Source organism: Salmo trutta, chromosome 10 (assembly GCF_901001165.1).
Source record: "Salmo trutta chromosome 10, fSalTru1.1, whole genome shotgun sequence".
NCBI classification, from domain to species: Eukaryota; Metazoa; Chordata; class Actinopteri; order Salmoniformes; family Salmonidae; genus Salmo; species Salmo trutta.
Window position 1 is genome coordinate 18,935,729 of NC_042966.1, and position 13,784 is coordinate 18,949,512.

Sequence of the window (13,784 nt, forward strand, 5' to 3'; positions counted from 1 at the left end):
TGAGAACCTGTTCTTTTGAAGTATGACTTACTGTACATTCTGACGTTCTGTATGCACATTTTATAAGAGGATAAGGGTGTGACTTGAAACAGTTCCAAGGCTTGGAGGTCTCAGGGAAGGAATTATGAAAACTAAAGTACTATGGTTGAACGACTTAGAGTATTAATTATGTATTGGTGCTTGTATTAAATGAGAGTCTTTGCCCCCCTGGAATCGCTGAGGATCGTGACAGAAAAATATTGCGCATAAGCTTCTCTCTCATGACAGCTTTAGAGGTTACAGTATAATATAATATTCATTTAAATACATTAAATTGTTACAAACACCCCTGAGAGCAAATCCATTCTTCTCTCTTTTTCTGCAAATTTCAGCCTTATTTCTCTACACTAGGCACACCTTACTAAATCAATAATCATTTAGATGAGAAATTAGTTACAGTACTTTAACTTTTACCGCCTGGGGTGCAATAAAACTCTACCAATCCAAACTTTGATACAGTATATTAAAAAAGTAAAAGAGATGGGTTTTGAGTGCACATGCCAAAACATTTAACTGGTGCTGTTTTAATGGAACGATTCATGAATGAAGGAGAAAATGCCCTAGGTCTTAGTTTTGAGTGTACAGTAACTGAACATTTGCATCAATGTAAAACATTTCACCAGGGATAGTAAATTGTAAATGTGTGGGTGTGTGCACACATCAACCCATTCATTAATTTGCATTCATCACCTGGAATATGTTGGAGAGGTCTCGGAGGTTAAAGATGTAGTGGAACTTGACAGCGGTGGGAAGGAAGGTGGAGGTGAGTCTCTGATGGAGGGCCAGAGCTAGCTGGACCAGGGTAGGACAGCTCTTCTGCAGGGCAGCACTGAAGCCCTCTCCCCTGAGGTGCTGAGAGAGGATGGAACTGTAGATGGTGCTAAGAGCCTCCGCTCCAGGGAAGGACAAGGCAAACACTGAGAAGTGACGCTACAAAGAGAATAGGAGAAAAATAAACAATTATGTGTATACAGTGGGGGAAAAAAGTATTTGATCCCCTGCTGATTTTGTACGTTTGCCCACTGACAAAGAAATGATCAGTCTATAATTTTAATAGTAGATTCATTTGAACAGTGAGAGACAGAATAACAAAAAAAATATCCAGAAAAACGTATGTCAAAAATGTTATAAAATGATTTGCATTTTAATGAGGGAAATAAGTATTTGACCCCTCTGCAAAACATGACTTAGTACTTGGTGGCAAAACCCTTGTTGGCAATCACAGAGGTCAGACGTTTCTTGTAGTTGGCCACCAGGTTTGCACACATCTCACGAGGGATTTTGTCCCACTCCTCTTTGCAGATCTTCTCCAAGTCATTAAGGTTTCGAGGCTGATGTTTGGCAACTCGAACCTTCAGCTCTCCCCACAGATTTTCTATGGGATTAAGGTCTGGAGACTGGCTAGGCCACTCCAGGACCTTAATGTGCTTCTTCTTGAGCCACTCCTTTGTTGCCTTGGCCGTGTGTTTTGGGTCATTGTCATACTGGAATACCCATCCACGACCCATTTTCAATGCCCTGGCTGAGGGAAGGAGGTTCTCACCCAAGATTTGACAGTACATGGCCCCGTCAAATGATGCGGTGAAGTTGTCCTGTCCCCTTAGCAGAAAAACACCCCCAAAGCATAATGTTTCCACCTCCATGTTTGACGGTGGAGATGGTGTTCTTGGGGTCATGTGCAGCATTCCTTCTCCTTCAAACACGGCGAGTTGAGTTGATGTCAAAGAGCTCCATTTTGGTCTCATCTGACCACAACACTTTCACCAGTTGTCCTCTGAGTCATTCAGATGTTCATTGGCAAACTTCAGACGGGCATGTATATGTATTCTTGAGCAGGGGGACCTTGCAGGCGCTGCAGGATTTCAGTCCTTCATGGCGTAGTGTGTTACCAATTGTTGGACTATGGTCCCAGCTACCTTGAGATCATTGACAAGATCCTCCCGTGTAGTTCTGGGCTGATTCCTCACCGTTCTCATGATCATTGCAACTCCACGAGGTGAGATCTTGCATGGAGCCCCAGTCCGAGGGATATTGACAGTTCTTTTGTGTTTCTTCCATTTCAGAATAATCGCACCAACTGTTGTCACCTTCTCACCAAGCTGCTTGGCGATGGTCTTGTAGCCCATTCCAGCCTTGTGTAGGTCTACAATCTTGTCCCTGACATCCTTGGAGAGCTCTTTGGTCTTGGCCATGGTGAAGAGTTTGGAATCTGATTGATTGCTTCTGTGGACAGGTGTCTTTTATACAGGTAACAAACTGAGATTAGGAGCACTCCCTTTAAGAGTGTGCTCCTAATCTCAGCTCGTTACCTGTATAAAAAACACCTGGGAGCCAGAAATCTTTCTGATTGAGAGGGGGTCAAATACTTATTTCCCTCATTAAAATGCAAATCAATTCATAACATTTTTGACATGCGTTTTTCTGGATTTTTTTGTTGTTATTTTGTCTCTCACTGTTCAAATAAACCTACTATTAAAATTATAGACTGATCCTTTCTTTGTCAGTGGGCAAACGTACAAAATCAGCAGGGGATCAAATACTTTTTTCCCCCACTGTATGTATGGGGGTTTATAATTATGCTAATGAAACGTTGCAATAGAGACAACGGGACACCATCAGATATGCATGTGTGTGTGTGTGTGTGTGAGTGCATGCGTGTTTGTCTGTGCTTGATTGTAAGCCTGTCTGTGTGTGTACCTGTAGTCGTGGGTTAATGGTGAAGCTGCCTGCAGTAGGGTTCATGCAGGACACGTACTGCACACTGTGGACCTCTTTCAGCAGCAGCTTACTCCTGTCATACCTTGACACACACACACACAGTCTTGTTTAACTACCCTTGTGGGGAAACACAATTTATAACCATTCAAAATCATATTTTCCCTAACCCCTAACCCTAACTTAACCCCAAAACCTAACCTAAACCCAAACCTTAAACCTAACTCCTAACCCCAAACCTAATTCTAACCCTAACATTAACCTTAAACCCCCAAGAAATATACTGAACAAAAATATAAACGCAACATGCAACAATTTCAATGATTTTACTGAGTTACAGTTCAGATAACAAAATTTGTCAACGGAAATAAATCCCTAATCTATTGATTTCACATGACTGGGCAGGAGAGCCTCCAGCAGGGTTTTATCCACCCCTCTACGTCACCAACTTCCTCGGGCTTCTTTTTTGTTAAAAAGAAAGATGGGGGACGGCGCCCCTGCACTGATTATCGAACTCTGGATAAATGCACCGTAAAGTTCAGCTATTCTTTTACCCCTTATCCCAACCATCATCGAACAAATGCACAGGGCGCAGTACTTCACGAAACTGGACTTGAGCGCCTACAATCTGGTGCGCATTTGTGCAGGCGACAAATGGAAAAATGGCCTTTTCCACGACCACGGGCCATTACGAGTATCTCATGCCTTTTGGCCTCTTTAATACTCCTTCAGTCTTCCAGGCCTTTATTAACAAAGTGTTTCGGGACATGCTGGCACGGGGCGTAGTGGTTTATATAGATTACATTTTGGTCTATTCTGCTGACCGCGACCAGCATGTCTCGTTAGTCAGGTCTGTGCTGGGAAGACTGTTGGAGCATGATCTATATGTCAAACAAGATACATTTTTGTTTTTCCAGCGGTCCGTGTATTTTTTGGGCTACCTCATATCCACGGAGGGAGTGGAGATGGAGGAGCAACACGTCAGTGCAGTCATGTCATGGCCCATCTCCAACTCTGTGAAAGCAGTCCAGCGATTCCTGGGGTTCGCCAACTATTTCCGGAGTTTCATCCGGGGTTTCAGCACGGTGGTCGCGCCTCCCTGCTGAGAGTAGGTTCCCAGCAACTTCGTTGGATGGCGGAGGCGGAGAGGGCGTTTGAGACACTCAAGGCACGCTTCACCACTGCTCCCGTGCAGCACATCCCGACCCCTCACTCCCCTTCATCGTTGAGGTGGATGCCTCCGAAGTAGGAGTCGGGGCAGTGCTGTCCCAGCGTACCGGAACCCCTCCAAAGCTGCGGCCCTGTGTCTTCTACTCCAAGCAGCTGAGCCCCACCCAGAGGAACTACGAAGTAGGGGACCGGGAACTCTTGGCGGTCAAGAAGACTCTGAAGGCGTGGAGGCACTGGCTGGAGTAGTCCAAACAGCCTTTCCTGGTGTGGACGGACCACCGCAACCTGGAGTACATCAGGGCAGCAAAGAGGCTAAACCCGAGACAGGCCTGGTGGGCTCTACTCTTCGCCAGGTTCCAATTCATGCCTTCTTATAGGCCAGGCTCGAATAACGTGAAGGCTGACGCCCTGTCTCGCCTCTATGACGCAGAGGAGAGGCAGGGAGAGGAGACCCCCATCATCCCTCTGTTCCTTATCATCGCGCCAGTGGTGTGGGACGTGGACGCCGACATACGGCAGGCCCTGCGCCTGGAACCCACACCTGCACAGTGCCCGGAGAACCGCGCCTACGTGCCCACAGGTGTGCGGGACCGCCTCCGTACCTGGCGCACACAGCGCCTGTGTCGGGTCATCCTGGGGAAAGCCGTACCATCGCCTACCTGTCTGAGAAGTACTGGTGGCCCACCTTGGCTAGGACGCCCGGGTTTACGTCTCTTCCTGCTCCATCTGTGCTCAGTCAAAGACACCCAGACACCTCCATTATGGAAAGCTCCTTCCCCTGCCGGTTCCACAACAACCCTGGTCTCACCTCTGAGTGGACTTTGTCACTGACCTTTCCCCCTCCCAAAGGAACACCACCGATCTTGTCGTTGTGGACCGGTTTTCCAAAGCTTGTCGCCTCATTCCTCTGCCTGGGCTCCCGTCGGCCATGCAAACCACGGAGGCTCTTTTTAAGCACGTCTTCCGGCACTACGGGATCCCAGAGGACATTGTGTCAGATCGTTGTCCTCAGCTCACCTCACGCGTATGGAAAGCGTTCATGGAATGCCTTGGGGCCACGGCCAGTCTCACCTCCAGGTACTGTCCTCAAGCTAATGGGCAGGTGGAGAGGGTAAATCAGGAAGTGGGCAGGTTCCTGAGGTGTTACTGTCAGGACTGGCCGGGGGAGTGGGCAGATTTTCTACCTTGGGCTGAATGCGCGCAGAATTCCCTCCGCCACTCCTCCACCAACCTCACTCCTTTCCAGTGCGTGTTGGGGTATCAGCCGGTCTTGGCACCCTGGCATCCGAGCCAGATCAAGGCCCCTGCAGTGGACGAGTGGTTTGGGCTCACTGAGGAGACCTGGAACGCTGTGCACACTCGTCTCCAGCAGGCCGTGCGTCGGCACAAGGAACAGGCCGACCGCCACCGCAGTGAGGCGCCTGTTTTCTCCCCAGGCGACCCGGTCTGGCTCTCCACCTGGAACCTGCCCCTCCACCTGCCCTGCCGGAAGCTGAGCCCATGGTTTGTGGGGCCGTTCCAAGTCCTGAGGAGGGTTCATGAGGTAACGTACCGTTTGCAACTCCCTGCTGATTACCGCATTAACCCGACTTTTCATGTGTCTCTCCTCAGACCAGTGGTGCCTGGTCCCCTCGCTGAGGCTGGACCCAGTGACGCCCCGCCTCCTCCTCTGGACATCGAGGGAGGTCCGGCGTACTCAGTCCGTGAAGTTCTGGATTCGAGGCGTTGAGCAGGGCGTCTCCATTACCTCATCGGTTGGGAGGGGACGGCCCAGAGGAGCGGTGCTTCGCTGACTAGGGATTTTCACCGTCGGCGCCCTGACCGACCCACACCGCGCCCCTGTGTTCGTCCCCGAGGCCGGTGTCATCCTGCTGCTGGTGCACCGCGCCCCTGTGGTTGTCCCCCAGGCCGGTGTCGTCCCGCTGCTGGTGCACTTGTTATTTCGGATCTCGTCCTGTGTAGTGTTATTACGGGTCTCGTCCCGTGTAATCTTTAGAGGTTTAAACCTCGTTCTTTTGTTTGGGTTACATCCCTGTGTATTTTATATACGTGTTTGTTTTGGGCTTCGTCCCCGTGTCATGTTCATGACATGTTGTATTTTGGGTGGAGTAATAAACCCCTTATTACGCATTCCTGCACCTGTCTCCGATCCTTATACAACGTGACACTGTTTAATCAGCTTCTTGATATTCCACACCTGTCAGGTGGATGGATTATCTTAGCAAATGAGAAATGCTCACTAACAGCGATGTAAACAAATTTGTGCACAACACGTTTTTTGTGTGTATGAAACATTTCTAGGATCTTTTATTTCAGCTCAAGAAACACTTTACATGTTGCATTTATATTTTTGTTCAATATAGCATTTGACCGTGTGGGGACTAACAAAATGTCAATGTTTTGTTCGTTTACTATTCTTGTGGGGACTTCTGGTCCCCACAAGTATAGTTAAACACGTCCACAGGCACACAAAAGCACAGGCACATACACATTGCAATGAAATACAGAAACACACTCTCCATGTGCTCCTGTCAATGTGCACACCTCAACTCTCCCTTAAGCCAGCATAGCTTAGTAACACCCTTCTCCCTCTCAATTTCATACCTGAGATACCCTCCATAACTCTACTGGCTGACCGTGTGTAAAACACACACACACACACACACACACACACACACACACACACACACACACACACACACACACACACACACACACACACACACACACACACACACACACACACACACACACACACACACACACACACACACACACACACAAACCCTGTGGCTGTGCCTACAATACGCTTACTATGCCTGATGCCCCAGCTACACAATCCTTTTAAGGAAAATCACATGCCCAAGCTCTCACATTGGACATCATTTAAGTTGTAGCATATTTTAGTAACAGCAACTGCAGTGAGTGTCCCTTTGAATAGTAAATTGAAGACATGCTCTGCTGTAGTAAGCTGAATAACAGATCAATTATTGGACTAACTCACTGCAGTAGGTTTGCTATAGCAGGGTTAGCCAGCCAGTACCCTCTTTAAAAGAGCTGTGGTACAGTAACTCTGAACAAATGTGTCTTTACTGTAATTGTCCAACATTTATGGGGTTCTTAAATGATGAAGTGGAACGTCATTCTTTCCATAAAATATCACTGTCAAGTTCCATCTGTGATAACAATACATAGGACATAAAGTATTCATCTATTGCAGTGGTCACCAACCGGTTGATCAACTGGTTGATCTCCAAAGCATCCCTAGTCGATCACCAAACATTTCTGTAAAAAAAACTACGGTAAAGCCTTGCGTTACTATTTTTTTATTTGTTTCGTGCTGTTGGCAGTAGGTGCACTTGATTCAGCAGCCATAGCGCCGGGAAGGCAAAGTTTCCCATTTTGAACCATTTCACGTGTCTGAAGGTAGAACCCAGAGAGCAAATCAAGTGCACCTATAGGCCTACTGCTGGCAAATCAGATAGCTTAGATCACAGCGTCTGCAGTTTCCTTGAGCCATAGACTGTAAAAAGAAGCCTTGAGCACACAGCAAAGCTGAAACTGAGAGTTCAAATCTTTTAAAACCATGACTAGTGAGAGATTCAACGAATACAGCAATGCACTGCTGTTTTTAAGAGTAAATTCATGTTTAATTTATTCAGCACTGTCAACACTTTGTTCAAAACTTTTATAAGTCATAAAATGCAAGTTCTCCCTACTTCCACTCATGCTACAACCAGCACTGCAGCTGCAATGAATGAGTAGCAAAGTGTTTCAATAAGCTTGCGTTGTTATTATAAGCGGCTTGTCTCTTTTTTTATATCAAGTAATATTTCACTTTATCTGGACATCGAATTAACAACATTAATTGGTGCATGAGGCAGAAATAATGCACTGCGACTTGAGTTTCGCCATCAGCTTGAAGACTGTCCACTTTTCTCAGTTGAAGGAGGGAGAGAGGGATGGTGAGTCGGGTGAGAGCCTCACCACTGCGCTCTCCATCCCCTCAGACTGACCATCAGATGCAGACCATCAGTTCAGCAAAATAAAAATAAAGCAAATTATTATGCTCACTCAGCTGTGCCTCACAATCCAGGTGTTGGTGTAACAGGGTTATATTGGTGATTCACCTTGCCACTTTATTGTTAAGACAATGGGCTTTTGCTTTTAGTTTTGTCTTGTCTTCACCTACTCAACATGGCACCTTATTGGCTGGTTTGCGGGGCTTGCTTACGAGGGAGGATGTTTAAATTTGAATCGTCCCAGTGAACAAATACCAAACCAGCAGTACGTTGTTGGTTGAAAAGTGATTTTTTATACTCCCAAATGATATTTTAAAGTACAATTTATATCAATTTGTTTGTAAATATTATTAGAACATCACACATAAAACGCAGCGTTTTCTGTGCATATTTGTTGTGTATTTGTTTGTAGAGAATTCCAGCTAATGCTAGCTAGCAACTTACTGTGTCTGGTGGGGGGGTTTCATATATTTTCTACATTTTGTGAGTACATTGTTGGATGGTGAGCCGTGCAATGCATTATGTGCAATTTTGTGCTGTTTCTATCAGAATAAATTGATTGGTGCTACAAGTTGGAGTCCGTGTCGATGGTTGTACACAACACAAGAAGAGCACTGTTACATTGGCGTATGAGTGTGTGTGACTGCAGGGTCTGTGTGTGCACGTCCTCTCACCAGTGATTGTAGTCCAGGTGTTGGCGTATGAGTGTGTGTGGCTGCACGGTGCCGTAGGCATCCACCTCTGGCATGTTCATATCGTCTATGAAGTAGACCAGCCTCCTGCTGCCTGGAGGACCATAGTTACGGCCTGCCTTCTTCTCCAGGGGCTTCTCCAATACCGCTGCACAGGAGAGAGGGAAGGAGGAGAGGATGAGAGTGGAAAGAGAGAGGGATGGGAATGTAAAAAGAGATGAATGGAGGATGAGTGCAGAAAGAGATGGATGGTGGATGAGTGCAGAAAGAGATGGATGGTGGATGAGTGTAGAAAGATGGATGGAGGATGAGTGTAGAAAGATGGATGGAGGATGAGTGTAGAAAGATGGATGGAGGATGAGTGTAGAAAGATGGATGGTGGATGAGTGTAGAAAGATGAATGGAGGATGAGTGTAGAAAGATGGATGGAGGATGAGTGTAGAAAGATGAATGGAGGATGAGTGTAGAAAGATGGATGGAGGATGAGTGTAGAAAGATGGATGGAGGATGAGTGTAGAAAGATGGATGGAGGATGAGTGTAGAAAGATGGATGGAGGATGAGTGTAGAAAGATGGATGGAGGATGAGTGTAGAAAGATGGATGGAGGATGAGTGTAGAAAGATGGATGGAGGATGAGTGTAGAAAGATGGATGGTGGATGAGTGTAGAAAGATGGATGGTGGATGAGTGTAGAAAGATGGATGAGGATGAGTGTAGAAAGATGAATGGAGGATGAGTGTAGAAAGATGGATGGAGGATGAGTGTAGAAAGATGGATGAGGATGAGTGTAGAAAGATGGATGAGGATGAGTGTAGAAAGATGGATGAGGATGAGTGTAGAAAGATGAATGGAGGATGAGTGTAGAAAGATGGATGAGGATGAGTGTAGAAAGATGGATGGAGGATGAGTGTAGAAAGATGGATGAGGATGAGTGTAGAAAGAGGGAATGGAGAGAACCAGCTAGGCTACAGTATATTTATTTGCAGTTGTACAGTAGTAATAGCAGACCATTCCCTACCCTGTAGCATGGCAGAGGTGGTGTAATAATTGAAGGGGACGTTTTTGATCATGTATTTCTCCTGGTCCAGTGATCCCAGTTTGTCTCCGACCAGAACAGACTTCCCAGTACCGGCATTCCCGACCAGCATGACGGGCCGGCGGCGTTCCAAGAGGCGGTCCATGAAGTAACGGACGCGGATAGTCTCTGCGGTGTGGACCAGACATGCCTTGGGAGAGGGGTGATAGGGGACAGAGTTCAGACTGTAGATACTCTACAGGTTGGTGTTTCTCCACAGATCTAGGATCAGATTACTCAACTCCAGTTACAACCTAAACCATTACTTATTGTGGTCCTTCAAGCCGAATGTTGTGCAATATTTATGCCACCGATGTTCACTTATTGTAAATTGCTCTGGAGAAGAGCATCTGGTAAAATACTAAATTGTAAAGAATATGTAATGAGAAGATATTTTACTGTAGACTGTCGATGACTACATAGAAGAGCTTTGAAGCAGCTAATGCATGATATAATGTCACCATAGAAGTGACATGAAGTGACACCAATAACACAAGACTTTACCGTACCTGTAGAGGAATATCAGCATCCATCTCGAACCTGGGCACCATCTTGGACCAGGGTTCAAACTTCTTGGTGTCGGGGTCAATGTAGTAGTCAAACACAGTCCCCTGGGAGGGGAACTTGATGGTCTTAAACTCTGTCACCCACCACTTACTAAACTCCACACGGTAGTCCACCAACTACACACACACACACACACACACACACACACACACACACACACACACACACACACACACACACACACACACACACACACACACACACACACACACACACACACACACACAGGGAGAGAACATTGGGTCAATCTCAATAGTCTTGAGATACTTCTGGGAGAGGAAGCCATGGTTTATTGCGTTGCGATCACTTTGGGCCTGCATTAAAAAACAATCAAATGAAACAGACACTCCTATCCAACTACCCACTGGTGGAACAACTACCCACTGGTGGAACAACTACCCACTGGTGGAACAACTACCCACTGGTGGAACAACTACCCACTGGTGGAAACTGGTGGAGTTAACATTGTTTCTACGTCATTTCAACAAGAAAATTCAATGTGATGACGTTGATTCAACATGGAAAAGTGATTGGATTTTCAAAAAGTCATCAACGTAAAAATGTTAACCTAAATCCAATGACTTGGGGACATTTTTTGTTGATTTCACGTTGAATTCACGTTAGTTAACAACTCAACCTTAATGTAAATCCAAACTTGATGTTGAAATGACGTCTGTGGCCAGTGGGTATCCATCAGTAAAAAATAAAAATCCCTGAGCTGTTATTTCCTCTCTCTCCTCTCTCCTTTCCCTCTCTCCAGGCTGTCTACTGTGTTCAGGCCCTGCTCTACAGTCAATAAACCCACTTAGCATATAAATGCAGTGTAGATAAGGAAATAAAGTGGAGTACATTGGTATGCTAGGAGAGACTGTTTTATCCCATAACTTAGATGGACATGGTTACTGTACGGAGCTGTCTGGGTTGCTTAGCAACCGCTCGTCACTTTGTTCGCGGCTGGTTAAAAATTCAGCCGGGTATAGTGTTTAGGACTGTGAGTGGAATACACTTAGTTTTGAAGATGAAGCTGCAATACAGTACGGAGTCCTCGCATTGAAAACCACCATACTTTACTGAAATATATGTGAAGCAATTCTCATCATCTGAAGCTTTGAGGGGAGTTGGAGAGCGAATTAGAAGACGATTTACTAAAGCGTTTGCACCCATGATAAAAGTATACCACTTTTTCTGAAGCAATCTATTTTATTCTTTGACTCAGGGAAAGCACTTATCCACTACGTAGGAATGTGTCTCACAAAAATACTTTATAATAATATATGCCATTTAGGAGACACTTTTATCCAAAGCAACTTACATTTTAAGTACGGGTGGTCCTAGGAATCTAACCCACTATCCTGGTGTTGCAAGCCCCACTGAGCTACAGAGGACCAACCACAATCATAGCAATCATTCAACCATCAGACCTGGTCCTGGAACATGGCACCTCCGAAGGCCCAGACAGCACCGAAGACAAAGTAGAGTTCGTAGAGTTCCTTAGGGCAGTCTGGAGGGGTGTGTTCTGGGGTTAACAGACACTCTAACAGATGGCACAGCATCTGGACCATACTCTGCTCCGGGACTGGGATGATCTTCTTAAACCTGACCACACACATTACAGACATAGGGGTAAGACCATCAGTGAAATAAATATATATATATATCTTTTTTTAATGTCTGACACTATTTAGGCCTATTGTTCTCTGTCACTCGCCCTCTCTGTCTTCTCTCTCTAACCTTTCTTACTCCCTCTCACCCTCTTCCATGTCTACAGTGTCTCTCCCCTCAGTCCAGAGGAACCATCTAGATCACTATGAACCACTCCATACTGACAGCTGATGCGTTACCTGGACCTGAGGGTGTCCAGACATGAGGGGAGGTACTTGTCAAACAGGATGGTCAGGTTGGCCTTCTCCGATTGGACCTCCCTCCTGTCAATCCAGCTGGATACAGGCGGGTTCCAGCCCAGATCTGCCGGGTTGATATACAGAATGCCTGGAGGGACAAGCAGAGCTTGTTACTCTGTAGTCACATGTAAACAGGCAACTACACAGTACGTACAAATACATGTCAAATGTGATCTAACTGTGAAATATGTGGTCTAGGATAACAACAAAAGAAGAGGAGAGCAGGGGGACAGGGATAGGATAAGGAGAGGAGGAGAGGTAACGTAGGAGGTGAAAGACTAGCATACCAGCTCTAGATACAGTAGCAGGAGTAGCAGTCCGGAGGTGACTGATCTCAAACACCAGCCTCATGGTCGGGTTGAGAGGGATACGTTCATTACTCGCCAGGGTTAACACCTAATGCAGGGAAAGGTACAGAGAGTTATTATACAGACGGACAGAGAAACACAGACAGGGAGACAGACACACACCTTGTTGTCATCCATGACAGTGTTGAGAGACTCAATCCACATGGGGTCTATGTCTCCATCCAGTACGATCCATTTAGGCCCAGTGTGGCTGAGGTTAGCCAGCTCACGCATGATGTTAGAGAACAGACCTGGAAAACAGACATGTATCAAAGGTCTATATGTTGGCCATGTCATCATCACCATCATGACAATCATCATCACCATCACCATCATAACCGTCAACATCATGCCCTCCCCTCACCATCCCTCCACTCCCTGGTTGCAGGGTTGATGATGCCAAACAGCTCATCATTGGTCACAGCTTTGGGGTTGAGGTCTGCCCACACGGGCCTTCGCTTCATGTTCTGGTAGGTCCGTTGGAGAGACCTCATCACCTGGCTCTTCCCTGTGCCTGCGTTACCCACCACAAACACAGAGTGGCGCACTGCCAGCAACTCTTCCAACTGTACCACCTGGGGGAAGGAAGGAGAGAGCAAGAGCCAGAGAGAGAAAGGGAGAGACAAATAGTATGGTATTGCTATGCAGAATGGTATGGTACACTGCAATGCAGCAGAGTAGATCAGTACCATACAGTGTGTCACTCACATTACAGCTCAGTGAAAGAGCAGTATTGACTGCCAATGACTGGAACGAACTGCAAAAATCTCTGAAGCTGGAGACTCTTACCTCCCTCACTAGCTTTAAGCACCAACTGTCAGAACAGCTCACAGATCACTGCACCTGTACATAGCTCATCTGTAAATAGCCCATCAATCTCCTCATCCCCATACTGTATTTATATATTTATTTATCTTGCTCCTTTGCACCCCAGTATCTCAACTTGCACATTCATCTTCTGCACATCCTACCATTCCAGTGTTTAATTGCTATATTGTAATTACTTTGCCACCATGGCCTATTTAAATAAAGGTGAAATAAAAAACAAAAAAAACTGCTTAATGCAAACAGCAAACAGTGTGGAAAGAACACATTATGCTACCTCTAAAATCGCCTCATCTGTGTTATGTAATGTATCAAATTCACCTCATTAATATCAGAAACACTTTGATACACAAAATATGAACAACTTGAATTGTGGATGTGACAGGAACTTGAGAAAATAACAGATTAAAGTACAGTGTGGCAAATATCAAA

At 45.9% G+C, this 13,784-nt stretch overlaps 1 protein-coding gene across 2 annotated transcripts in view; it reads right to left on the minus strand.

Annotated features, from left to right (window-relative positions):
* The window catches only part of dnah9 (dynein, axonemal, heavy chain 9), a 126,193-nt gene that overhangs the window by 74,503 nt on the left and 37,906 nt on the right, over positions 1-13,784 (minus strand). For both annotated transcript variants that reach the window (XM_029764754.1, XM_029764755.1), the window contains 10 exons: positions 12,892-13,102; positions 12,651-12,778; positions 12,468-12,576; positions 12,121-12,268; positions 11,701-11,875; positions 10,222-10,395; positions 9,656-9,863; positions 8,621-8,786; positions 2,737-2,839; positions 730-969 (listed from right to left, as the gene is read on the minus strand). In XM_029764754.1, the coding sequence (XP_029620614.1) occupies positions 730-969; positions 2,737-2,839; positions 8,621-8,786; positions 9,656-9,863; positions 10,222-10,395; positions 11,701-11,875; positions 12,121-12,268; positions 12,468-12,576; positions 12,651-12,778; positions 12,892-13,102 (1,662 nt within the window). The remainder of the gene's footprint in view (positions 1-729; positions 970-2,736; positions 2,840-8,620; positions 8,787-9,655; positions 9,864-10,221; positions 10,396-11,700; positions 11,876-12,120; positions 12,269-12,467; positions 12,577-12,650; positions 12,779-12,891; positions 13,103-13,784) is intronic.